The 27,973-nt window shown below is 36.6% G+C and overlaps 1 protein-coding gene and 1 long non-coding RNA gene across 5 annotated transcripts; one reads left to right on the plus strand and one right to left on the minus strand.

Annotated features, from left to right (window-relative positions):
• Positions 1–92: 92 nt before the first annotated feature.
• Positions 93–27,923, plus strand: tmem150aa (transmembrane protein 150Aa). 4 transcript variants are annotated; one of them, XR_015490556.1, is made up of 9 exons: positions 93–151; positions 5,744–5,989; positions 7,867–7,914; positions 7,990–8,076; positions 8,174–8,241; positions 11,743–11,870; positions 17,100–17,277; positions 22,073–22,721; positions 23,608–27,923. XR_015490556.1 is itself a non-coding variant. In NM_001045410.1 (8 exon segments), coding segments are annotated over 7 exon segments (882 nt in total). In that variant the 5' UTR covers positions 98–151; positions 5,744–5,924; the 3' UTR covers positions 22,381–22,715.
• On the minus strand, positions 8,228–16,555 carry LOC147843988 (uncharacterized). The gene is made up of 3 exons (XR_015491239.1): positions 13,924–16,555; positions 11,384–13,487; positions 8,228–10,742 (listed from the first exon to the last, which is right to left on the minus strand). It is a non-coding gene; the product is annotated as an uncharacterized LOC147843988 (long non-coding RNA).
• Positions 27,924–27,973: the final 50 nt, after the last annotated feature.

Consider the following 27,973-nt stretch of genomic DNA (forward strand, 5'->3'; position numbering starts at 1 on the left):
TAAAAATATAGAACACCAATGACATTCGTTTTCTTTAGACAAAGAACTACAATTACAGTGAGCGCAAGGAGCAGGTTTGGCAACAGTGCCTTATCTTAAAGGAACAACCAAGGTTGAGTGAGGTTGGAAGCAGGGAGTAGCAGGACTTAAGGTATGTAAAAATGACTGCCTTGTTTGTTTGTGATATATGTAATTATCACGAATTTTTCCGGCAGAGCTCAATATGATCTCTTGACCGTTAGGAGCGTTAAGGAATTTGATTCTCCGACGGAACCAGTCGTTTCGAGATTTAACTGGACTCTAAATGTCTCTCTCAGAACCGAGCGAGCCTCCTATCTAGACAGCACATTGGGACATCACAGTCACGTTCGAATGTTTTCCAGAAAGGCTGCTAAGGAAGTCAACACACTAGGTTTAGAAACACAACATCTGTTAGCTTCATTGCTAGTGAACGCATAATTGCTTCATGAGAAATGACAGTAAGCTAGTGTTATTAAATTTAGAAACGAACCCAAAGACATTTAAAACTCAATTTGAATACGAAACATGTAGTAAAGTATGGTAAGCGAATGACACCTGCACGACATTTTAGGTTCTGATGCAGGTGAGTAACCTAAAGTCAGCAGCACAGTTGTTGATAACATCAGTGACAGCCCTTCAAGTGCTGCTTCTGGCTGTGTAGTGTATAAAGTTTGGATCTTCTTATTACACACTGCATGTACCTGTCTAGACAGCATTGCAGGCATCATACCACAGCTCATTAGTGGTCTAACGTTACCACTTATTGGTATTGCTATCCAGACAGCATCATGTGGCAGTCATGTGCAGAATTCCAGTAAAGCTTATGTTTTTACAACAAAATCACTGCAGCACACACAGTCAAGACTGCAGGATGTGACTTTGAACAAGAAGTGCTCTTGGTTATTTAATGAATGGGTCAGAAGGGCAAAATGTGTGAGAGGAAGAAGCAACAAAAACAATGAGACAGCAAATATGTGTCAGCTTACATCTGTTTTGAGGCTGTAAATACGATAAACTTGACATTAAATATTCACTTTGTTATGAAGTGAAAATATAGTTTTTAAAATGTATGTTATTGTGAATGTTATTATTTTCATGCAAAAATTATTATGATCTCTTAATTTACTCATACTCAAGTAAGCTTTCTTTTTCAAACCAATGCAGAGTTTTAAGTTTTATCCTAGCTCTTATGTTTTCCATGATGGTGTTGAGTCCTAGCGAACATAACGTCATAAGATGTTAATATTAGGTTAGACTTAGGTCACCAATGTCTAAGGACAATGCTATTTTTATGTCCAACAATAACGTGAAATTACGTTGTTTTGTTGATTTTAGATTGTGTTGGAAAACATCTTTAAGTCAACATCTTAACAGATGTCAAATACTGACAATTATTCATCAGGTATGGCAATCAAATTCCAGTGTCTAATAGACAACACATTGGTAATGTCCACAAAGCGTCGATCTGTAACATTATTAGATGTTGATATTTTGTTGTGGGACATTGACGCCAACCTGATTTTTATTTCCAAACGAAATGCAACATCCCATGATGTTGGGGTGCATCGTCAATCAGACGTCTTGTTGACGTCTTGTACCTGCTCGGGTGGTGCTTTTTTTAAGGCTACAAAAGTGCATTGATTCGTTGTTAAACTATCTCATACACCACCTGGGTGTTAGTTTATGTCTAATGAAGCAGATCCTTGTGTTTTTGTTAATATATATGAGCAATTCCAGTGTTATAGATGGGACATTTGCAGTAAAATCTTAAAACATAAATTCACATAGAAAGTGTATTTTAACATTATATTGAAACATATTTTTTTCCAAAACAACTAATCACAAAGATTTGGGAGCAGAAAAATATCAATCTGGAAACTAATTTTATGTTATAAATGAGGGAAATGAACATGGGTTATGGATGTGACAAAAAAAGTCTGTGAGTTTACAGTATACACCCTACTTAATTTTGTTATTCTGTGAATTAAACTGCACAACCCAAAAGAAATAATGCTCATCAAAAGGCGAAGAGTTGGCTCACTATAAAACAAAAATAATTGATTTTATTTTATTTTGCATTTATGAGGAAAAAGCTCTGTTACAGATGTGACATTTTTCCTTAATAGATGTGAATCATGTGAAATTGGCACTTGTGGGATTTTGGTAAAATAAATATAATAGTTTAAAAACATTAACAGAGCCATCTTTGAGTATTTTTAAAGCACTGTAAAATACTATCAAATAAAAATATAGCTTAAAGGAGCTAATAATTAAATAAAAATAATAATAAAATGTTTTATAAAAAATGGTTTATAAATGGTTTATAAAAAATTAAAAACTGCTTTTATTCTAGCCGAAATAAAACTTTCACCAGAAGAAAAAATATTATCAGACGTACTGTAACAAATTTCCTTGCTCTGTTAAACATCATTTGGCAAATATTTAAAAAAGAATGATAAATTCAAAGGGGGGCTAATAATTCTGACTTCAACTGTATATGTTTATATTACAAATATTTTGTAAAAAATTAAATGTTTATGTCACTTATGCATGATACAAACTGTACACCGTGAAGTAAAGTAAATTTGACTCAACTCAGTTAAAAGTGAAGGCAAATTTCTGCAGAGATTTTGAGTTAACACTATTTTTATAGTGTTGCACAAGGTAGCTGAAGACAAGTAGCACTGGTAACTAATTGAAAGTTATTGAAATCAAGAAATTTCTGAAGATTTCACTGTAAGAGAAGATTTTTTTTTTCATATTTGTTTGAACTGGAGTACACCATCATCATCATCATGCATCATACATCAAGTCAGAAGTCAGTCATTTGAGTTTATAATTAAAAAAAAAAATTGTTACAAAAACACATGGAACTGCTTCATAAGACACATTGACACCTTTGCAGCATAAGAGAGAAACTTTATACACAGGATAAAATGTAAAATTACTCTGACTGTATTCATCAGGAATGAGCCATATACACAGAGGATGGTTAAGAGTGAGTAAATTATGGGTTATATGACATTTTTGGATGAACTATTCCTTTAAACCTTTGCTCTCTCCATTTCCATCAAATCAACAACTAGATAGAACCAAAACCTCACTCTCCATTTAGTCTTCATTTTTAGTAAATCTGTTGCCCAATGTGTGTGCACAATGAGGAAGGAACGATTTGCTACTGCCTCCATTTCTTCCTCAAATTAATGCATGACACTTTTTTTCCCAAAGCAACTTTAAAAAAGAAACAACCTTTAAAAATGTGTCTTGATATTTGGTGTTAAGGGGGATGAAGAGCACAAATGTCGACTTTACGTTTGCACTGATGAGATGTTCCTGCAATAGTCCTGAAACACAACTGTAAATTTGATTTGGGTCACAACTGAGAGCTGGTGAAATGAGATCAGGAAGGGTGTGGTGTGGTTTCTGTTTGGCTGATTAAAGGCTAGACTAGCAAAATGTGGTAGGAATCTGTACTTGTAAGGGCTGCCACAGTATAAAACTGCATCAGACCAGAACTGAAAGTATACTATTTGGATAAGCAACTGTACAGCATATGTTGCACATCTTTTTATTTCTATGGTAATTTAGTATGTTTAGGTGATTATGAAGTTGCAATAACTTTCTCCACTCTGAAAATACTTTTTGTTATGGTTAGTGGTAATAATAATTAACTTTAATTAAGTGTCTTTAAATGGAGCTTTCCAAAACCAAAAATATAAGCAAAACTGAGCATAATGAAATACAGAAATGTGAAGAATTGGATGGTGAATTTTTTAAAGATGTATTTGAAAAGGATTTTACTTTGCTTATATCAGCTGGAAGATCTAGGTGTTTGACTTATACATTTATATTTGAAAATATGCGGGTGAATTGTGTTTTCCAAAAGTCCTAGTTCCAAAAGACTAGTGGTTTATTTGTTGTTTTTCTAAGACAAGGCAATAGGTCTTTGGCAGAAAATTATCCATATTTTTTTAAAAAAAAGATAAACCTTCCAGTAGGGCTGGGCAATATGGCAAAAATGCAGTCTTGTTAATCATTTTCCATATTGAACGATAACGATATATATTTCGATATAAGTTGTTAATGCTTCCAGTTATAAAAGTGTATCATAACAATGACTTGTTCTATTAAATGATATAACTTATTTTCAGCTGATAGATTTCCGGTGGCCGAAAATTCAGTATGTCTAATATCAACACATTTTTACAATCCCATTGTTGCACATGTCTGTTGTGTGATTGGCTCTTAGATCAATAAAGAGTTAAAAAAAAAAAAAAAAAAAAAGTTCAGAGCTTATCATTGTTAATGACATCAATTTTATCGCGATTCAATATAATATCATTTATCGGCCCAGCCCTAACTGCTGTATATATATATATTCATGAGAGTACAGAGTTATGAAGTATGAGGAAGGACAATCTTGGATATACATATGAATTCACTGTTTTAAGAAGGATATTAATACAATTTTTAAAACTCTTTAAAAAAAGTTTTAAAGTCGCTTCACTTTCAGAGGTTTTATGCACTACAGTCATGTATATTACTTTTATGATGGATGGGTGAATGGATGTGCTTTTTAGAGCTACAAAAAACCTGGAGAGATAAGATATTATAAAGCTTTGTTATTTCCTTTTTTCAAATAACAAAAGCATCAAGTATGGCTTAAGAGTATAATATAGGATAACTTTGATTTTTATGTGAACTTTCACTTCAAACATTTTACCACATTATTAACCATAGAGCAAATGTCAGCAATCACTCTTACTGTATATTTGGCCTTTTTCCCGTAATGAGCCAACTGTCTTGCTCTGCAAAATGTCATTTTGTAGAAGTAAAATCGATTGGGGTTATGTTTTATGTCTTTAAGGTTTGTCTGCTGTAATGTTTATTTTCAACATAGGCTCATTTTGAAACCCTATATACATTTCTGGAGATTGAGAGTTATGTAGCCAGAAGTGAAGTACGAATGGCTCCATTGTGTTTTTAAAATGTATGAATAAATGTAGATATGACGTCGTACCTTTTCACGCTTACTAGCTGATCGCTTACCTCTGTATGGATGTTTTTTTTTCCACTGTTACCAGTTTGTCCAGTAGCTTGCCATGTATGTCGGCGATGAAGAATGGTTGCGGAAGGCGCAAAAGAAAAAAACATAATCCAAAAAATTAAATAAAAAATAAATAACAGTGTGAGAATGTGGTAAAATCTGAAAACGTGGTAAAAAAATGGCTTTTCTTTTTCTGGATTGTTTTTTAAAACTGTCGGTTGGGTTAAGGGGAGGGGGTGGGCGGGTAAGTCGATGCTTTTGAAAACACTATAGGTTGGGTTTAGGGAGAGAAGAGGGTGGGTCAGTCGATCGGTCAGTCAGTCATACAGTCAGTCAAACAGCAGGGACGAATGGCACTTGTGAGAGAAATTTAAGATTTCAAAAAGAGTACACAGGTGCGAATGGCACTTACGAGAGAAATTTGAGATTTCAAAAAAACGTACACAGCAGCCTCTAATGGATTCTCGAAAACAAAAAAAGCAAAAAAAAAAACAAAAAAAAACTTCTGGCAAGTATTTGGTGCTCTCCGGAAATGTATATAGAGGTACGTTTTTAGAATGAGCCTGGGTTGTTTATTTTAATTGAATATGTCAATAACATGTTCTCCCATGAAGTTTTTAAGTTTTCACCCTCTTTTTATCCCCCCCACCCCTCCCACAAAAAAACACTGATCAGGCCTGGATTTGGCGGCCGGAAGGAAGGAGCAAGCGTGGCATCCCTCTCCTCCTCTCATGTCCCCTCCCTGTGTGTCCTTGCATGTCAGTGCCCCCTCGTCATCCCCCCCGTGTCTCACCCCGCCAGCCCTCTGTGTTCCTCCCCCTCATGCTTGGGACAGACCGGCCCCACCGTCAGACCAATGACTGCCTGGATCATACTGCCTGTCAGCCTGGCTGCCTTCTCCATCACTGGCATATGGATAGTGTGAGTTTATCATGCTGTAACCTGTGACTATGAAACAGCTCAAAACATGAAGGGGCTATATGTAAGAGGATTAATGTTTATTCAACTTTTTTATTGACTATCTGAGAAAAGCTTGTAAAACAATGAAGCAATATCTAACTGTCTAGGTCAGGGGTGCCCAAACTTGGTCCTGGAGAAACGATATCCTGCATAGTTTAGCTCCAGCTTCCTTCAACACACCTGCCTGGAAGTTTTTAGTATACCTAGAGAGAGATTGATTAGATGGTTCAGGCCTGTCTTATTAGGCTTGAAACTAAACCGAGTTGTGTCCCTGGTTTAGACTGTTAATAATTTGCGAATGGAACAAAATCATTTTGTTTTTCGTTTTGACAAAAGATTAATTTGCTTACCCCATTGACAGATTATTTAGCTTGTTTTAAGGAAAACTCACTTAATTTTGACATATTTCTGAAAACAACACAAAGGGCTCTATTTTAACGATCTAGGCTCAAAGTCTAAGGTAAGTCAGAATCCACTTTTGCTATTTTAAGGATGTAAAAATAGGGTTTGCACCCTGCTGCATGGTTTAACAGGGTATCACTTATTCTCTTAATGAGTTATGGGTGTGTTTTGAGCATAACGTGCTTTAAACCAATCAGAGTCTCAACTCCTATTCCCTTTATAAGTCTGTTGCATCGCATTTGGGTGCATTTGCTATTTACATGGCGAAACTTGTATCTGGAAAAACTGAATGCCTCACCAGTAAGAAAACAAACCATCTGCGCGAGGATAAAGAATTGGCCTCCTCCATTTAGCCTCTTTACTTTCTCTTTACTTTACTGTTACTATTTACTTTACTCCTTTACTTTTGTGGAGTAAGGAAACATCCATTAGTCTACATATTTAATTTTGTTTAAGCGCAAAGATTTGTTTCAAAGCTTTTTTTCAAATTCAGTTCTAATTTCCAGCAAACAAATAAATAAACAATAATAATGAAGTGTGGTCAAAAAACTGAGTTATATCTAAGTAGGCATGGGCCAGTATAAGTTTCTGACGCTATGATAACCTTGGATAGAATACCATGGTATCACTGTATTATGATTACTGCTCTAAAATGAGTTCTTTTCCCATATTGAACACAATATATTTTATTTCAGGAAACATTTATAATATCTTGGAACAGTAAACATGTCCGGCTATATAATTAATATAAATCATTGACTTCTGCTATCTTTATTAATTTCAAAAGCACAAACTTCTTTACAACACATTGAAAACATTTTCAAAAAACCTAACGTATACCTTAGGAACGGTGTAACAGAAAATGTTAGTGGTTTTAAAATCTTGACTTTTACAAACCGCGGTAAACCTTGAAACCGATTATCATCCCATGTCTATATCCAAACACACATCCTATTATTTGCTATTTAAACAACATGGCGCAAAACTTGAAACTTAGGGTTGCACTGATCTGATAATAGCATCATATCACGCCACAGTTGTCTTGCGCTTTATTGTGCCGGGTGTATGATAGTGCCCAATACATTTTGGTTGTCTAGAAAATGCTTCTTTAGATATTTGGACTTAAAACAAGACAAAAAAGTCTAAAACTTAAGAAAACATTTAGGGTAACACTTTAGTTTAGGTCACAATTCTTGCTATTAACCACTTGCTTAATTACCTGCCTATTATTAACATATTAACTGTTCATTAGCAGTTATAAAGTTGATCTTATTCTGCATCTCTAATTCTACTTAAAACCTAAACCCAACTTCTAATTTTACTAACAATTAATCAACAGACAATAAGTAGTTTATTAAGCTAGTAGTGTTTGTTAATGGTCTGTTAATACCTTAAATTGTGCCCTAAAGGTTTACCACGTTTTGCTTTCTCCTCAGATATGCTATGGCTGTAATGAACCACCATGTTTGTCCTGTCGAAAACTGGTAAGCTGCCCTTGTTTTGCTCCGCTCACAAAGAACACGTGGTGTTTATGCTATCTGACTGTCGCTGTTTTAAAGGTCATACAATGTGACGTGCACAGAAGAAACAGCCAAACCGGGCTTCCCAAAAACATGCTGCACCCTTCAAGACATCCCCCTCATCAGGTAGCGCTTTATTTTAAGCCTCTTCCTCTTCTCTCTTTCCAGTCTGGGTTTATTTCCGGCACGATCTAACAATGCCTTTGTCTTAACTTTGATGCAGTAAATGTGGATCCTACCCTCCCGAGAGCTGTCTGTTCAGTCTTATCGGTAATGTGGGAGCTTTTATGGGTAAGACCACACGTTCTCATATTTCCACATATTCCACACCGGCAGTGACATATTAAATAACAGAGAACAAAAGCATGAATGGAAGCAGTCAGCAGGCTTGCAATCAATGCTGATGGACCTTAATAGCAGAGGTGCTGCAAAAATATGTACTTGTTTAAGCACACTTGCTCTTATTGTGTCATCATGTATTGGATGTTTTAACTGTGTTGATTCATTATGTGGTGTGCAATGTTTGAGCTGATATTTTTGTGTTTTGGGATTAGTTGTAGGGCTGCACTATACTGTAAAAAATCTAACTTTACGATATTTTTTTTTTCTGCGATTTATATATTGCGATACAAGTACTGTATAATTTCATTACATGACTTTATTTTAATCTGGAAAGAATGTCTGGTTCTGTAAGGGAGTGCATCTACATAAAATATATAAACAAGCAGGGCTTTACATTAACTTTTTTAATCACCGGCCATTGTGGCTAGTAGTTTTCCAATGTTACTAGCCACTCTGCATTTTCACTAGCCACAATTTTGTTGTTGGGAAAATATATTTTATATGCTTAAATTTGACGTTGACATGCTAAAATTACTTGATTTAAATTTTGTGCTGTGTCCACATGCGTCCTCATTCATTTCACTTTTTGTGTGTCGAGTATGAGGTTGCTCAATGAGAGTGAGCAAATGGGTCAGGGTTTTATAGTGTTATATTGCAATTAGTTTTTATTTCACATGACTTTTTTTAGAGCTCAAAATTAACGATTTACCAAATTTATCTCTATAACCACACTAAGCAATAATTGTTTCTTAGCCAAAAATTTCAAAACAAGCAAAATATAGCTGTATACTATACTTTTTATTTAACAAAACATTTCTTAAAGATGAAAGAAAAGCAATTGACTTTTGAAAAAAAATAACTATTGTCTTGTATCAAAAATATGCACAGTAATCTGTCGTGACTAAAGATCTCTTGGATCACCAGTTGACTGCACATTGGCTAAATAGAGAGTTCATCTCCCATTAAAGCAATGTTGTAAAAAAAAAAATCTAATTAAACCATTTTAACAAAAACAAATGCAAATAAAACAGTAAGCAAATAAAGCAGATGAAACATACCGTGTGTGATAATGAAAGGATGATCACATGCGCACGGTAAACTTTAGGCCGTTTAATAATCTGTTAAAAGTGAAAGCAACCGGTGCTGCTTACAAAAAGACACATTTTGAGCTCTTAAAAGCATCAGGACTGTGGGTGCATGTTCATCACTATTTGTCTAGTTATTTGAAAGCGAACCGATGACAGTTGCATTTCCAGAACCTGTTCCAGACACAGTTGCTTCACGATTCGGGAGCGCGCACGCGTTTTAAGAAGTCGCGCGCATCACATCAGCTGTTAGCGCGAGTGATCATCATCCTCTCATTCGGTATTCATTTGCTTTCTTCTGCTCGCGTGATCACAATTATTTTACTTCTCGATTCTAAGATCACATTTGCACGCATATTGGGCCATCTTTATATTGTCGAACCCTGCTTTTAGAAAAACTACAATTTAAAAATTATTTTCAATCAGCCAAAGTGGCTAGTGGAGATGTCTGTCAAACCCGCCAAAGCTGAAATCTACCCACATTTGGCGGCTTGGCGGGTGTTAATGTAAAGCCCTGTAAACAAGCATAGATTAATGCAATAAAGAATATAAAATACTAATAAAATAAACAATGTTTAATTGTTTTCTGAGGAGTCTAACAGTATTTGTAACGTTTTTAAAATAAATCAATAAAATTAAGAATTGTTAAAGTTACAGATGGTACAATTTTTAGACTTAAATGCTTTTAAAATCCTCATACAACCACAGGCCTCAAAAACCCATGATAAAAACAAAATGTGAATGAAAAACAAATGATGAATTAAAACTCAGACTCAACATTGCATATCCTGCAATGTGACTATTACGTATGATTAGAGTGCAATATCACTGCTAAAACCATATATTTTGTGGTCCTAATTATGGGTGAATTGTCCTTGTCTTGTTAAAGGTTGTCTTTCATCTGCTTCTACTTGTGTTGTTGTTGATGTGAAATTGGGAGGGGGTATTACAGTTTTTCACAGCACACCATAACATATAAGAGATCCAGATCTAATAATTAGAACTTTAAAAGCATTGGAATTGTATAAGTGTGTACAGCTTAAAGAGTAATGTATAATGCTAATATTGTGGTTGCAAAAGCCCCTGCTTTAAGTGTATGAGAACTATTTTTGCATTATATAGCAAAATATCAAATCAAGTAACTTGAATTTAGTGTATACATACAGATCAGCAGTTCTTTGATTGAACAAAAAGTAAAAACAATTCAAAACAATTTTTTCCAGTAATGTTTGATTATTTTAATACAGGCTCACATTTAAAGTGTATGTAAATCAAGGATTACAGATCCCATTCTTGGTGTCTGCATCAAATCAAATGGATGAAAGTTAATTTATGTACATGGATATCATATTAAATGCGAGTGAACTGTCTGATGTTTTAAATAACTAATGTTTTGAAATAATACTACCTCGCATTTAAAGTATATGTTGATCAAGGGTTACAGATCCCGTTTGTGGTGTCTGTATCAAATCAAATAGATGAAAGTGAATTTATGTACATAGATATCATTAAATGCAAGGGAAATGTCTATTGTTTCAAATAACTTTCTATTTAAACTGTCAAAATATGCATCAACTGAAAATGTTTTATTGTCATTTAGAGTAACAGACATGTATTGAATGATAACAAAGAGGAGCAAAGTATAAAGATTTTAATTTAAGAATTGATTTATTTATTAATAAATTAATTAAATAACAGGGAGAAGCAGTGGCGCAGTAGGTAGTGCTGTCGCCACACAACAAGAAGGTGGCTGGGTCGCTGGTTTGAACCTCGGCTCAGCTGGCGTTTCTGTGTGGAGTTTGCATGTTCTCCCTGCGTTTGTGTGTGTTTCCTCCGGATGCTCCGGTTAAGCCCGGTGTGTGTGTGTGTGTGTGTGTGTGTGTGTGTGGGTGGATATTTCCCATAGATGGGTTGCGGCTGGAAAGGTATCCGCTGCGTAAAAACTTGCTGGATAAGTTGGAGGTTCATTCCACTGTGGCGACCCCGGATTAATAAAGGGACTAAGCTGAAAAGAAAATAAATAAATGAATGAATGAATGAATAATTAAATAACAAAATGAATTTGTGTTATGCAGCTGCAACACCACCCTCGAAATAAAGAGTCATTGAATATGTCATTAAATGATTATTTTTCTAAATATACCTGACAAGATATTTAATATATATTGTTAAGCGTGGCATAATTACTTCTTTTGATAGCCTTCTAATAATTAAAAAAATTATTATCAGCATATTTTAAAAACTATACTGCAAATAGTCAACACTTAAATAAACATCTATGCTATATATATAAAAAACTACAACAAAATAAATTTGATTTAAGTCTGATTTCTTTACTCTGTTTCTGTTGTTTTTTTGTGTGTAGTGGTGATGGTGTGTTTACTACGGTATGCTCAGATCATCGAGCACAGGAACCACTGCTGGCTCAACACCAGTGGACTTGTGTCCGGATGCACCAATGCTGTGGGACTCGTCATGGTGGGCAACTTCCAGGTACAGTAAGTCACTCGGCTTTGCCTTGACTCTGTTACAAGAGTTTTTGCCAGTGCAGAGTACTTGAGTAATTAAATATATTATAGGTGCATTTATGCCATTTTGTAGTATTAATAGTACAAGTAGTGCAGTCACACAGAAAGTACCTGGATGCTGCACTTATTCAACTGTTAAAAATAGTGTGGAATGTTGGACATTTCGAGCATTGAACGGTTGCAGCTTTGCTTATGTAGCGGAATGGACGGGGCTATTTGGTGATGAGTTTACTTTATTTTGGATTGTGCTATCAAAATTATTCTAGTGAGGTATTATTTAGTAGTTTGGTCATTTATTTCACTAATTTAGCAACTGAAATGTTCCCTGAGAAACAGCTAGAATTTCTGTTTACTTATAAAACGTTAGTGTTCCAATTCACATAGTTATACTACATCCTAAAAGTATGTGGGAAAAAAGTATATAATTTTTTGAGTGTGTAACAGAAGTGTATGCAAGCTTTGGGACATACTACTTCCTCATTAAAGGACTCGTTATTCTTGCTTAGTCATGTCCCATGTCAATTATCTCCACACATCATCATCCACATTTTTTTCATATATAATTACCTACCTTATTAAAGAGGCAGCAGCAGGTTAATCTGTCATTTATTGGTCTTTCATGCAGAGAAATATCTTCAGGTTTTTGGATAATTATGCATTCAAAAGTTAATTTCCAACCACATCTTGTTGTTGTAAATGAAATCTAACACGGAAAACCTGATTTAAATATTTTCCAGTTGGAAAAACATTAATTAATAGTCATTCAAACAACTTTTCCAAAGCATCTCTACTTGACTGTTGGTCTTGCGTGTCTGCCATGTTTGTAGCTTGTTTACCCGAGTTTGTAATTCTAATTAAATTCACATCTAATGTGCAATGTATTAGCGGTTAGATATTAGCGGTTAGAGTATGGACTAGTATTTCTACAAGAAATAGTGGACCATCCAGGAACCTTTGGCACACTCTTTTCAACATACTATGGTCTGAGACAAACTAATTCCAGTGTTTCCTCCAGGATTTTTTCTGGCTGTGGTGGCAGGCCTTTTACACTGATCTTCCAACTGCCTATGGCATTATTTCAATGACAAATTGAAAAGTGCAGTATTACAAGTCGAGATTGCATTCATGTAATATGAGCATGCAAATCTCTTTGCTTCGGCACTGATTTTCTCTATTCATGCACAAAACTTTTTGCAAGCCCTCAAATATATGCTGCTTAAGCACAGATTTTCTTCTGCGCTTTTAAATAAACGATGCTGAAGTGCGATTTAGTGCGTTTATGCAACGAGTATGTCTCCCTACATTTTCTAGGTTTGCTAGGAATATTTATGAATATTTTTGAATGTCTCCAATACTCCTACAGAACGACATTGATGCATCCTGACGTAAAGTGAAACTGCCATAAACTTCAACAAGATAAATTCATTGCATGCAGAAGCATAGACATTAATCTATAAATAAGGTAAAGCTATGGAAACTGTTTTCATCTTAACTGAAAGCTAAGTTGTGTTTGCTAGCCTCAGGCATCACACACCTGTCAGTCAGTTATCTTAAAGGGTTAAACAAATAACGCACAACACTACTACTTGCGTTCTGTGAATGAACGTCGCCTCGTGGTTCCATCCCAAAGAGGGAAAAAATCACTTTCGCGAACGCTCACGCTCAATCTGCCCAGTTGGTGGAATGAACTCCCTAACTGCATCAGAACAGCAGAGTCACTCGCTATTTTCAAGAAACGACTAAAAACTCAACTATTTAGTCTCCACTTCACTTCCTAAGCTGCAATTGCCTCTTTGAATATCACACTAATTGTACAAAAAAAAAAAAAAAAAAAAAAAAAAAAAAAAAAAAACTACTAACACTTCCCTTCTTAGACTTTACAGACCTGAAACTTGCCTTTAGTACTTATTCATTGTTGCTCTTGGTTGTGTAAATTGCTTCCTTGTCCTCATTTGTAAGTCGCTTTGGATAAAAGCGTCTGCTAAATGACTAAATGTAAATGTAAATGTAAAATGTACTACGATTACAGACGAGTTACTCTGTTTTAATTAACTTACATTTTATTATGTTTTGGTGCAATTATAACCTTCTAAAAAGAAAAAAAAAAACAGCAACAATATAAGGTTTTGAATGAGAAGATGTAATGTAGCCGTGGTGGGAATGAATTTAAGTATGGCGCCCTGCCATGGGAGAATGCACATAATGGAAAACGTGAATTCTATTTTTGAATACTATTCAATAGGATAGATAGTATGCAAATTGGGATGCAACAATGCAGTACATGGTTGAATGTACAAGTACAAAAGTCTATAATGTATAAGTGTAGTGTGTACATAGGATGACATTTGGGACATAACTTGTATAAATAGTACTCATTTTCAAATTTACTAAGAAGTACAAAAATAATAAGGGCCCCTGCCGTAGAGGCCCATGGGCATGAGGTTGCATTGTTTTAACCTTTTGTTTAGTTAAAATAAAACCATTTTCAATTCAGACAGTGATATACTAATATGGACATACGTTGAGCTTAAACATCTTGCCCTTCACAACAAATTTAGCTTACAAACTACTAAGAATTAGGATTTTTCTTTATAATTATCCTATATTCTGCATTAGTAGCTTCTCTTGCCATTTAGATGCACACTCTCATGCTTTGATGATCTCCTTTGTCTTGGCTCATTTTGAAATACACCCGTTAACTGATCACACAGGAATTGTTGAGTTGTTGACTTGAGAAAAGATGCAATCGCTGCAGTCCAATTCACATATGACTCATTGGAATTTGCAATCTAGTTTATAAGGTTAGCTCAAAAGAATCATATTGTTTGTTAATTAGCCATCACGTCTCGGTGTCTATGTTTTCCTACTCAAGACAAGGAAAAACTTATTTGTATATAACTACTCTCAAAGAGCATTGGATCACCAAGAGGCGACACTCTGTCATTTTGGAATGAAAATTCCAATAGAACAACAGCACAGATAACCTAACGTTTTCAAAATGTTGAGTTAAATATGAATGAAAGTATTATAAAAATCTGTGAAATAAACTATTAAAAGCGCTAATAATCACCAGGGGCCTCATGTATCAACGCTGCGTACGCACAAAAACTTTGCGTACGCCAGGTTTCACGCTCAGAATCGCTTACGTTTGGATTTACTAACAATGAACTGAATGTGGGAATGTGTGCAGCTCCACGCCAGCTTTATGGCTGGCGTACGCACATTTTTTGTGCGTGTCTGTATTATTTTCATTGGCGACTCCTAGAGGCAGTTTTGTTAAATTCCTCTCTACAAAGTGTCTGAGCCTGGCAATGGCAGCTGTATGAGACGGGTTCATCTAGCGAGTATATAAGATTTCCATACCATACAGTTGACCAGCTAAACATTAAAGCACAATTTGCAGCGGTTGCCTGTTTTCCCAATGTAATCTGAGCTATCTACTGCACGCACATTGCTATAAAGACACTATCTGAAGATGAATTTGCATGCGTGAATCAGAAACATTTCCATTCAATAAATGTGCAAATAAAATATGATGCACAAACTTATTAATGATTCCTACTTGTCTTTCTCGTGATAAATAGTAGGCAAGATCTGATATGTAGCGGGGCGAAAAAGAATAAAGAATTCATCAGACGCTGAATTCGAACCGAGTTCATGCTCGAACGTTTCAAAACATGTTGACATGCGTTTTACGAGCTGCGCCACAGAGACTGTTCAAAGCGCTGCAACATTTTACACCCATAAATCACACTATTTCTTTTCCAATTCACTCCAACTGTGTTAATCACATCAGCTAAACTCTCCCACTCAATTTTTTTCTTTTGTTGTTAATTCCGGAGAACAAACTTGCAAATAACACCGCTTTTCTCTGGTCTACCTCCAAAAGGAGCACCTCCAATTCACATTCTGTTCAAAGTTTCTCTTTTGGCTTGCTTTTGCCATTGCTTTTTCATTGGGTTTTGCCAAAGTAGAGTCATTAGCATATTCATAAGGGGGAGGAGGCAGGGAGGGGTTTTGTGCTCGTGCATGTTGCGCTCAGTTTCACGTTCATTCGAATGTACATAAGAATATGCGTGGGACTCAGCGTACGCAGTGTTTTATACATCTGAATTTTTTTCAGTGTTTTAGTATGATTTCCACGCAAGTCTTCGTACATGAGGCCCCAGTTGTTTCTGGTCTTATTTCAGCTTTAATGCGCTATTTAATTAAATAAATAAAAAACAAAGCAGCTGCTTGCCATCACGTCAGCAATAAGATCCAATTGATGGCTGATCGCTCCAAAATGGCAGAATCACAGGTCTTTGCTTCTATCTACTTGACCTATTATTCCACTCCATTCCAAAGTACTGGAAGTTGGAAAATCCCATAAAGGGATAGTTCACCCAAAAATGAAAATGTCCTCACCTTTTACTCACCATCAAGTGGTTCTAAACTTATGAATGTCCTGCACAAAACAAGTTATTCTGATGAATGTTGGGAAAAAGTAGCCATTGACATCCATAGTAGGTACAAAAAATACTATGGAAGTCAATGGCAGGTTTTTTCCCTAACATTCTTCAGTATATCTTCTTTAAATAAAAAAAAAAAAGAAACTCAAACAAGTTTGGAACAAGTGGAGGATTAGTAAATGCTGCCAAAGTTGTAGTTTTTAAGGTGAACTATCCCTTTAAGTACTGAATTGATGACGTAAAGTTGCTTTGCCACCAGTGGTTATTGTCTGATAACCATCATCTAACAATAATTCCCATACACATCCCTGAAACCAAAAACGACATCATACATTTGGGCTTTTGGTAGAGCTGTGTGAAAAGATATTAGGGGCTGACTCCTCAGTCTTTCATGGGCTATAAATTCAGTGCATCAGACTGATGCGTTGATCAGCACCAGAGTGTTTCAGAAAGGCTGATGTTCTCAAAGTGATTAGTATTGATCCATGCATGCAGCCGTCTCATTCTTCACAATGGATTTTAGAGGGCATTCCACTCCCTCATCCTTAATAGCACTTCCATCCGCGTGCTGAGTGTGCAGCAGGCAAGTTTCCCATTGCAGGAAGACAAACCTGACTGTGTCTTTCAAGTTAGATGCTTCAAAAGTTTGCCAGCTGTCACGTATCAGTGTCTTGGTTTGTTGTGTTCAGTGCTTTGATTGTATTATTATAATTAGAATAACGATTCTTTGTGTTTTTGTCCAGGTGGACCACGCTAAAAAACTTCACTATGTGGGTGCAGGCGCCGCCTTTCCTGCCGGAATTCTGTTCGTGTGTTTGCAGTGTTTGCTGACCTACAGGGTGGCTGTCACAGCTCTGGACTACTGGATGGCTCATGTGCGCGTGGCTCTGGCTACTGGAGCTCTCATCACACTGGTTCTCAGTATCCTTTTTTTGTTGAGTATAATACAAACAGTGACTACTTGACTATGTAGATCTGTGTTCACATCTGAACTGTTGCTATTTAAAGGCAGTGTTCATCCCAAATGCAAATTCTTCATCCATTTTGTTAATCCTTTGAAATTCTTTTGAGGAATTTTGGACTGTAGACTGTACACTTAATGGCCACTTTATTAGGTACACCTGTCCAACTGCTCAATAATGCAAATTTCTAATCAGCCAATCACATGGCAGCAACTCAGTGCATGTAGACATGGTCAAGACAATTTGCTGCCATTCAAACCGAGTATCAGAATGGGTTAGAAAGGTGATTTAGGTGACTTTGAACGTGGCATGGTTGTTAGTGCCAGACGGGCTGGTCTGAGTATTTCAGAAACTGCTGATCTACTGGATTTTCACACACAACCATCTCTAGGGTTTACAGAGAATAGTAAAAAAAAAGGAAAGTATCGAGTGAGCGGCAATTATGTGGGCACAAATGCCTTGTTGACGCCAGAAGTCAGAGGAGAATGGCCAGACTGCTTCAAGCGAGGGATTCAGAAGAGCATCTCTGAACACACAACAATAGAAGATTGGAAAAGCTTTGCCTGGTCTGATGAGTCTTGATTTCTGCTGTGACATTCAGATGGTAGGGTCAGAATTTGGTGTTAACAACATGAAAGCTTGGATCTATCCTGACCTGTATTATCGTTTCAGGCTGGTGGTGGTAGTGTAATGGTGTGGGGGATATTTTATTGGAACACTTTGGGCTCATTAGTACCAATTGAGCATCATGTCAACGCCACAGCCTGCCTAAGTATTGTTGCTGACCATGTCTATCTCTTTATGACCACAGTGTACCCATTTTCTGATGGCTTATTCCGGCAGAATAACGCGCCATGTCATAAAGCACAAATCATCTTAGAGTGGTTTCTTGAACATGACAATTAGTTCACTGTACTGAAATGGCCTCCACAGTGACCAGAACTCAATCCAATAGAATACCTTTGGGATAAAAAAGTGATAAATCTACAACTGCAACTGCGTGATGTTTTCATGTCAATATTGACCAAAATCTCAGGAATATTTCCAATATCTTGTTGAATCTATGCCACAAAGGATTAAGGCAGTTCTGAAGGCAAAAGGGGTACTAGTAAGGTGTACCTAACTAAGTGGCTGGTGAGTGTATAGAGTAGTCTATAAAGGCATTTTTTTACTTATTGGGAGAGGGGTTTTTTTTAACTCTCCTTCAAGTTCCAAATCTCTGTGACTTATTTATCTGTGAAACATTTTTGCTGGACATCCACAAGCATTTAGTCTGGGTAAACTTGTCTTTTTTAATTAACAACAAGCCCACTGCCTTTGACGCTACTTTCATTTCCTCACACAAAGATAGTTCCTTACACTTGCTCCAGGAAACTAGTTTTATGATAAGTTTATACTTTTGTAACTTCGTATTGTTTTTTAATGCGTGGATAGCTTTTTTGTTTGTTACCCTTATTTTTCTATTTGCATCTCAGAACAGGCACACCACAAAAAAAAAAAAACGTAGCAGCATGTGCTGGCTCTTCTCATCCAGTGTGTGACCCTTCTTTAAAACCTGAGTCTTTAAAACCTGTCCACAAACGATCGTTCATCATACATCTGTACCAGCACTGCTACTCAAATCATGCTGCTAACTTGGTGTTGTTGATTTGGATGTTGTTCTCCTGTTTCACCTTGGTGGATATGAGATTCAAATCAATCGCACATCAAAGAAAGTGGAGCTCTTGAAAACACCCAACAGTTGTGTAATTGTAATGGACTAATGGCAGCTCAAAGTTGTTCAGGAGCCAATACAAACTCCCCATAAAGTTTCCAACTGCAAAAATGAACTTTATTCAGAATTTAGAACGGATTTTGTTTGAAAATACGCCATTTCAGTTTATTCTTTAATGTTTTTTGAGGTAAACAAGGGGCTTTAGGCTGTGTTTACACTAGTGTTTTTCTGTTTTAGAATGAAAATGTTCCTCGTCCAGGCTGGCGTTTTACTGTTTTAGAATAAAGATCTATGTTTACACTATGCAGCCTAAAATGGATAATACATGACCATTCACACCCGAAGCTGGTTTATACTTCTGTGTACGGTTATCGCTGTGACCCACAATGCATGCCTTGCACTTAGTCGTGCATTTATACTTCTGCGTGCTGTTTGAGTTGCTCTGCAATAACACCTCTGAAACGCTAGCTGGCAGTGTTTTGATACTCGTCGCTGCAATGTGTAGTTACATTTTTTGAGAGGTGCACGTCGGCATCAGCATGCAACCACGCGAAGGCTGCGCCAGATCATACGAATGCGTTTGACGCAGAAGTAGAAATCAGCCTTTAATCTGCATGTGCATATTTTGCTGGCATCTGTACTTGCAGTGTGCCAGTATTATTCAAATGAGAGTGGCTTGACAAATCAGACCAGAAAATCAGAGAGGATTTTATATATCTGCACCTCCATTGTCATAATTTGCCATTTCAATCTACCTGTTATGACTCAATGGCTTTCGTTCCCACCCACACTCGTCAGTGCTACCAAGCTGACCAATCACAGAGCTTGCGCTACGCGTCGTTGCGACATGTAGTTAAATTTTTTGAGAGGTGGGTTTTTTGAGCCCACGGCGAGGGCTATGCGTCCACCCGTAGGCTGTGCCATAGCATAAGCGTACGCTTGACGCAGAAGTATAAATCAGCCTTTAGTATTGTGTGTATTAGTATTGTGGGCACAAGACACTACAGTAACAAACCATATACATTTTAAAATTAAGATGCAGTAGTGTGAACAGTGTTTAGGAGCCAATACATACGTTCACTTCATTTCATGAAACAAAATTTTTAAATTCCGTAAGCTTTTATTCAATTTAGAAATTACATAAGTTTTAAAAGAGTGTTTAAGAATTAAGTTGATCCACATCCAGTGCTGCATTTCTGAAAACCATTGTTAGCCAACTAAGGTCACAAGTTCCGTTGTTACAAACATGGTTTGTTGCTTTGGCGTTTCCCAAATCCATCGTTCCAGCGAACATTCGCAAACTGCATTGCAAACGTGTATGCTTGCAACTACACCTCTAGAGCTGTAGTTAGGGGCATAGTTCCTGGTTGTATTCTATTCCCCCCATGTCCTATTCTTTTTAAACGTTCCAACATTTAAACTTGGAATGATTTAAAAAAAACAGCATTAACGTCATCTCTCTTTGGTGTAATTTGCTTTCAAAGTATTTTTACAGTTCAGTTTTAGCGATCTTCATATTCACAATTGCACTCCCTTCGTAGTGCACTTTGAAAACATTTATGCTTTTTTGAACCCAGCCGTGGCTCATGACGAAAGCTGTAGGTGACCTATTATATAAAAGCGGAATTTAGCCAAAGCTTGTAAAAACAAAATATATAGCATATGGTAATGCTTTTAATTCATCGTAGGTTATTTATTAAGAAATAATACTGAAATCTGTACTGTATATGACATGGGCCTGTTGGAAAGAACATTTCTGCAGTGGCTTGAATGTGTCAAATTGATTAAAATGAAAAAATAATAAAAATATCTTTATAAGTAGGATAGGATTTTTTATTTCTTAATAAATAGCCTACTGTAAATTACAACCATTAAAAATGACATGATTTATACATAAGATTAGAGTGTTAACTAAGTGTTTTTTTTTTTTTTTTTAGAATAAAGTATGAAATATTCTCAATAATATTTCTATTCCCTATGAGTGCCGTTTACACATATTTCAATTAATATGGAAAGCAAGTGCATATTTTTACCAAAACTAATATTGGATTTTTTTTTTTTATGTGTGTGCTTGTAAAACAATAATTTGCACATAATATGATGGGGTTTTTCTCTAAAGAAGTTGTTACTCCACCATGTTTAGAGGGTCACTATGGATGTTTTACATTATAACTAACATGATTCAAACGATGGATCTGTGATGGAGAAAGTAGTTTTTGAAAACCCTCATCACTACATCGTTCTTTTCCCAAATGATGCATCGCACTAGGATAGTTCAGCCGTGAGTTGTCGTTGTTTGAGAAATGCACCCCAGGCTGGCATTTTTACTGTTTGAGAAAAACGATCGCCGTTTCAAGCGTTTGCAGAATGCTCTGTTCATAGGTCAAAGTTGCCATAGTGTGGACACCAGCATAACCATAACAAAACATATTCAGTAGTATAAAAGGCACCTTTAGTGTACCTCTTGAGGCTCGGGAGGTGAGGTTTACTCGCATCACTCTTACTTGCGGACTTGACATTTTCTTCAATTACGGTATACAGGTTTGTAACACTATCAGGATGAAAAGATATTTCAATTATAATTTTTTGGGGTGTGAACTCTCCAATTTAGCATGAGCTGTGAATAATTCCCCACACAGTCAGAGCAAGGAAAGCCCTAGTGCTGAGCTTTTATCTGTTTCTCTTCCTGCTGAGGTTCTAGTCACGATCAGCAAGCCCCTGACTCATATTGTAGTAGAGGTATAATCTAATTGCTTTGGTGTAAATGTCGGCATGGAGACAGATGAGGCCAGCTGGAGTCTCCCGGCCTTCCTGCTTTATCGCTGCTGTGTTCGTCAATGATTTATGAATTGTTTTTTCTCCACTCTGAACGAAAGGAGGCAGCTAAAGGGTTGCCAGGTGATGTAACTACGAGAGCAGCTAATTAACCAGTCGCTCCATAAATAATCCACCACTTTCCTCGCTAAATCTAATTCCGTCGGGACCAGCTGTGCCTTGCATGAATTTTGAAAAGGTTTGAGTCCTTGACGGTTTCTCTCAGGTGGGATATTCTTCATCCACGAGAGCTTCGTCTTACAGCATGCAGCAGCCATCTGCGAATGGGTCTTCACAGTGGTCATCCTCATCTTCTACGGGACTTTTACCTACGAGTTTGGAACTGTAACAACAGAGACCATGTTGGCCGGCCTCCAGCGGAACCTATCGCATGGGCCCGGCGTCATGATCGGAGACGATGTCCAAGCTGGCACCCTGGGAAGCAGTACCACAACAAAGAGTTTGAAATCTCCAGGGGGAAGCAGCACCTCCACCCATCTGAACTGCACTCCTGAGAACATAGCAATGCTTTAAACACAGCACACACACAGTCACATACTGCCACGTGAGAGGCCGTCTCACGATGGTGCTCCCACACAGAAATCAAACTGATTTAGGGGACGTTTACATGACACATTTTTCAACTAAAACTGAGAAATGTTGTTTGCGCTTTGGCTGTTGGTTTACATGACAACAGCATTTTGAAAAACATTTAAAGTGCAATCTTTGGAAAATGATTGCACTGTCTTTTTGTAAACTTTTAAAAACATGAATTTGTTAAAAATGGGGACATCATGCAAATGCATATTGATTAGGATATATGCAGGATACCCATTGCCTTCTAATTACTAATTAAATGAGCTACACAACTTAAAGTCTTGTCGTCGATCCCAGTTGTAAGAGCAACAAATAATACCTTGTCTTCTAGTTGATCATTTGGAAAAGTGGCAGAAGGGATTTTTCAGATGAATCATCTGTTGAACTGCATCCCAATCATCACAAATACTGGAGAAGACCCATTGGAACCTGCATGGACCCAAGATTCTCACAGAAATCAGTCAAGTTTGGTGAAGGAAAAATCATGGTTTGGGGTTAAATTCGGTATGGGGGCATGCAAGAGATCTGCAGAGTGGATGGCAACATCAACAGCTTGAGGGATCAAGACATTTGTGTTGCCCATCACATTACAAACCACAGGAGAGGGCAGATTTTTCAGCAACATAGCGCTCCTCATACTTCAGCCTTTACATCAAAGTTCCTGAAAGCAAAGAAGGTCAAGGTGCTTTAGGATTGGCCAGCCCGGTCTGCAGACATGAACATTATTGAGCATGTCCGAGGTAAGATGAAGGAGGAGGCATTAAAGATGAATCCAAAGAATATTGATGAACTCTGGAAGTCCTGCATGAATGCTATCTTTGCCGTTCCAGATAACTTTATTAATAAGTTATTTGAGTCACTGGAGAGATGTATGGATGCAGTCCTCCAAGCTCATGGGAGTCATATACAATATTAATTCTTTTACCACTGCACCATGACTTTATATTATAGACTGTCCGTTATTTCTGTTAAGTGAAGTTGTCTAGGCAAAGACAGACCTTCCTGTTCTAATAATGAAAAATCACAGCTTGATCATATTTTATTTTGGTCAAATAAGCGTAATCTTGAGGCCTTTGCCTTTCATTTAAGTCACTTCTGATACCAAATGATCAACTAGAAGTCAAGTTATTGTTTGTTGTTCCTAAAACTTGGAAAGGCGACAAGACTTTTGTCAGGTAGTGCATGTTCAAAATTATAAAAAATGAAGTTAAGTGAACTTGACACTTCTAAGTTACAACAAAAATACTTACATTTTTAAATAAAACCAACTTGTTATTTTTAAGGCAATGGGTTTACTCACTTTATTAAGTGATTGCTTTTTACAGTGCAGGCACATAATGTTTCTTTACGGTGACAGCCTTGCATAATACATCCTTTTTGGTCGTTTACGCAGATCCGTGTGAACGGGAATCATGTTGACAACAGTTTAGTCTACTACAGCTATGGAAAAATCAACGGTCTCAGTTTGTCTGGGTTTACATTTTATTGTCATTTGTTTGAGTAAAACTTAACTTTTATTTCCGAATGCAAAGCAAAATTTTAATTAAAACAATTTTTTCCAGATCAAAATTAACCAAAAATACGCAATGTTTTAAGTTTATCTACATTTTAGACAACACAGTAACAATGGTTTAACTTCAGAAGGTAGTATTTATAGATATGAATCAACATACATTCAGCGGCAACTTTATTAGGTACACCTGTCCAACTGTACGTTAATGCAAGTTCTAATCAGCCAATCACATGGCAGCAAGTCAAAGCATTTAGGCATGTAGACATGGTCAAGACGATCTGCTGCAGTTCAAACCGAGCATCAGAATGGGGAAGAAAGGTGATTTAAGTGACTTTAAATGTGGCATGGTTATTGGTGCCAGATGGGCTGGTCTGAGTATTTCAGAAACTGCTGATCTACTGGGATTTTCACGCACAATCATCTCTATGGTTTACAAAGAATGGTCCGAAAGAGGGAAAATATCTAGTGAGCGGCAGTTCTGTGGGCACAAATGCCTAGTTAAATCTAATACAAAATCTCTGAGGAATATTTCCAGTACCTTGTCAAATCTATGCCACGAAGGATTAAGACAGTTCTGAAGGCAAAAGTGGGTCCAACCCAGTACTAGTAAGGTGTACCTAAAAAAAGGGGCAAATGAGTGTAAAAATCAATATTTGGAGGAATGACCCTGATTTTTAAACACAACGAATGAAATCAGTAGTTAATATGACCAATGGTCATTTTCTGGAAAAAAAAAAAATTGCTCTAAATGACAGCACTGTGTTTGAAACTTGAAAGACAAAAAACATCAAACTTGTTTGTAATAAATCCAGAGAAACTCTAAAATCTCAAATGAATTTCCCATTACTCTATAAATCCAACTTTTTAAAAAAAAAAAGCGCAAAGCTTTTCCATTTTTAGTGCATTGTTGTCATGTAAACGTCTCCTTAGAGCAGTGTTTCTCAACCACGTTCCTGGAGGACCGCCAGCTCTGCACATTTTCTGTGTCTTTTTAACCAAACACATCTGATTCAGGGCCTACTCACACTATGCTATCCAGATCGTGCCCAGGCCCGTTTGCTGGATCGTTTGAAAAGTGTGAGTGCTCTGAATCGGGCTCAGGCACGGTTCACTTGGGCTTTGGCGCAGTACGCTTATCAGATCACCACATCATTAGCAAACCACTGTAATGTGTTTGACAGACAATGGATACATCCAAAACATGCAGTGTTCGTGCTCCTCTAGGAACATGGTTAAGAAACATTGCCTTGAGGACCCGTCCAGTTTGTGTTGCCGTTAAGAGTTGTTAGGGTTTACAGGTGTGACTGTTGTATATTACCGTTTGAGTTTCATCTCACAAAATAGTTTTTTTTCATCCTGTTTTGCCTTGCAAGAAGCTTCTGTTGGATTGTTTGAATATGATAAGGATAGAATTACTTCTTTTTTTTTTTAGGTTTTGAACGGGGATTTCCAGTGTTTTTGGCACAGATCCAATGGTTTGTGAGGTTACTTTGCTGTTGCACTGGGCGGTGAGGGGAAAAATGTCTATTGTCACGTTTGCACAAAATGTTTCAGGGGTAGCCTATCTCTCTTCGAGTTTGCTACTGTTTGCCCACCCTTACTTTTGCAAATGAATGATTTGCACGTAACACAATGAATGAACTCGTAAATTTTAAGTTCAAATGAATCTTATTTCAAATTGCCGACTATCAGGATTCGAGTATTATATCTTTTTGTTTGGAAATCGTGAATGTTTAAGATATAGAATCGAACTATAGCCTTCGAGCACATTTTTTTTGTGTGTGTGATTAAAATATTTAAAATTTAAATTTAATTTGTTAAATTAAGTCATATCACCCTTTTTTGTAATAGTGGCCTTTTTTTAAATGATGCAGTGGGGTTTTTGTCACGCTGGCTTGCTTCTGTCCTGTTTCATTCTTGTTTTTTATTCGGCGAGGTGGGTTTTTGCTTTTCATTTCGAGCAGGAGGAAGTTATGTAAGGTGACACCAGCTCTAACCTTGCCTTCCTGGTCAGTCAAATAGTTGTAGAACAAGTATATTTGCATCTATGTACCTGTATCTTTTATATATATATATTTTGAATCAAGTTCCTTTATATTTCTTTCTCTGAAAATCCACACCAATTCAGCGTTTTACACAGTGATTTTGCTCACATATCTTTGTCGGATTGATTAGTGTAGGTTTGTTATCAAACTGTAATCAAATCATTTTGTTTTGATTTTCTCCATTGCCAAAGGATTCATTTCGCTAAACATGTACTGTATGCCTTTGATTCATTAACTCTCATTGTTTTGTTTTTTTGGACACATATAGCCACTTAGAAAATGACTGCAATATTATCAAGATTTGAAATGATTATATGACTGAAACTGTCTGGTTTCCAGGCTGGAACCTAGGAAACCGCATGTGAAGGTTGAGTGGTTATTGTGGCCTTAATGTTACTGTAGTATTTGAATGATGTTTCCACTTCAAAACTGTCAATCAGATGGGTCTGCTTTTGAAAGATGCATCGCGCTTTAACATTTCAGTTTCACTCAAAGATGTGCCAGTTACGTCTGTTTTGTTTGCTGCCCTTCGAAGGGTCAAATGCGTTTCATGCCAATGATTAGGCTGTAAATTTAGATGTGGGCTCCTGGCATCATTACATGTTTATCTCTGTTGACTTCTCTATTATTGGAGAGCTATTTGAAATATTGTTTCTAGCCCTTCTCGTGCGAGGGAAGATTCACAGGGCTGCACTTGTACAGCTGAAACGCCATTCATGAAATATGATTTTGAATGTTTGTTTTTCTTTATTGCTACTGAATACACCAAACTGCATAGGACGGGCCAAACTAATGTCATGCATGTCGATTTTTTTTTTGTCATATCCCAGCAACATTTGATTAGAAATTGACATGCATTACTTGGCAGTTCATATAGTTCAGTCATTTATAGGTCACCCATGGTTACGCGAGGATTGTTAGTATTTCATGTCAAACATTATCAGCCCTGTAGCCAGCGGGGGTTCGGGTGGTTCGAAAGACCCACAGGTGCAGAATTTGCCCCATACATGAGCTCATTTGGACTATTTTAACTGCTATTTCATATTAAATTGTGTAGATAACCAATTCAAAAAGGTTTTAAGATCATGCGAAATCCTGTGTCGGCTGTCGGTAAAGAATTTGAGACGCCGAATTTGGCACGGTGTGACTTAACGAGAAGTCACGTTGTGAGGAATTCGGAGAAAGGTTGAATGTGCTAGCTAGTTTATTTGCCTAATTAATTTAAAACTTTAACATATTATTATTTTCGTATTTTAAAAATAAGTTGTGTTTTCATATTACTTTATTCTAAATCTTTAGGAAATGCATAAAAAGTATGGTTATGATGACCATCCGACAAGCTAATCCAGCAAAAAATAGTGCTTAAAAAATCATTAAAACGCAGTTTTTAAACCTCATAATTAAATAGTAAATGGGGCAAATGACTGAAAAAGGGTCTACATTTTGAGAAAAAAGAACCATCCTTTCACCAGGCTGGCTACGGGCCTGGATATTTTGATTTTATCTCCAACTTTTGCGATGTATCTGTGATCGTGAGACAATGTTGAGACGTCGTGTCCTAATATTACAGGATTGAAGATCCCCACCCTGTGGAAAACAAGGAATATCAGAGTCATTAAGATGTGTTTTTGGTTTCCTTTCTGTTTCATGATGTTCTGCTGTTCTCTGGATAGAAGTTATTTTTCTGATGCCTTTAAATGATGTAATCAAAGTATTTTTTATCGACACGTTTTTTGAGAACAGAGCGATGTTCACACTCCAAAAATCGAAATAAAAACACTGCAGAGGATATTTTTATTTTATAAATTACTTATGTAAATGAGTAAGACTTATGTATGATTTCGATGACTTTTCTTTGACAAGAGATTTATATTGAATAATTACCAAAACATCCGATGGAGAATAAAACAAGTGTATCTGTATGTCTGACTGTGGTGATTGGACGACACATTCTTCAGCACACAAAAAACTA

This window comes from Danio rerio, chromosome 5 (assembly GCF_052040795.2).
Source record: "Danio rerio strain M-AB ecotype USA chromosome 5, GRCz13ab, whole genome shotgun sequence".
NCBI classification, from domain to species: Eukaryota; Metazoa; Chordata; class Actinopteri; order Cypriniformes; family Danionidae; genus Danio; species Danio rerio.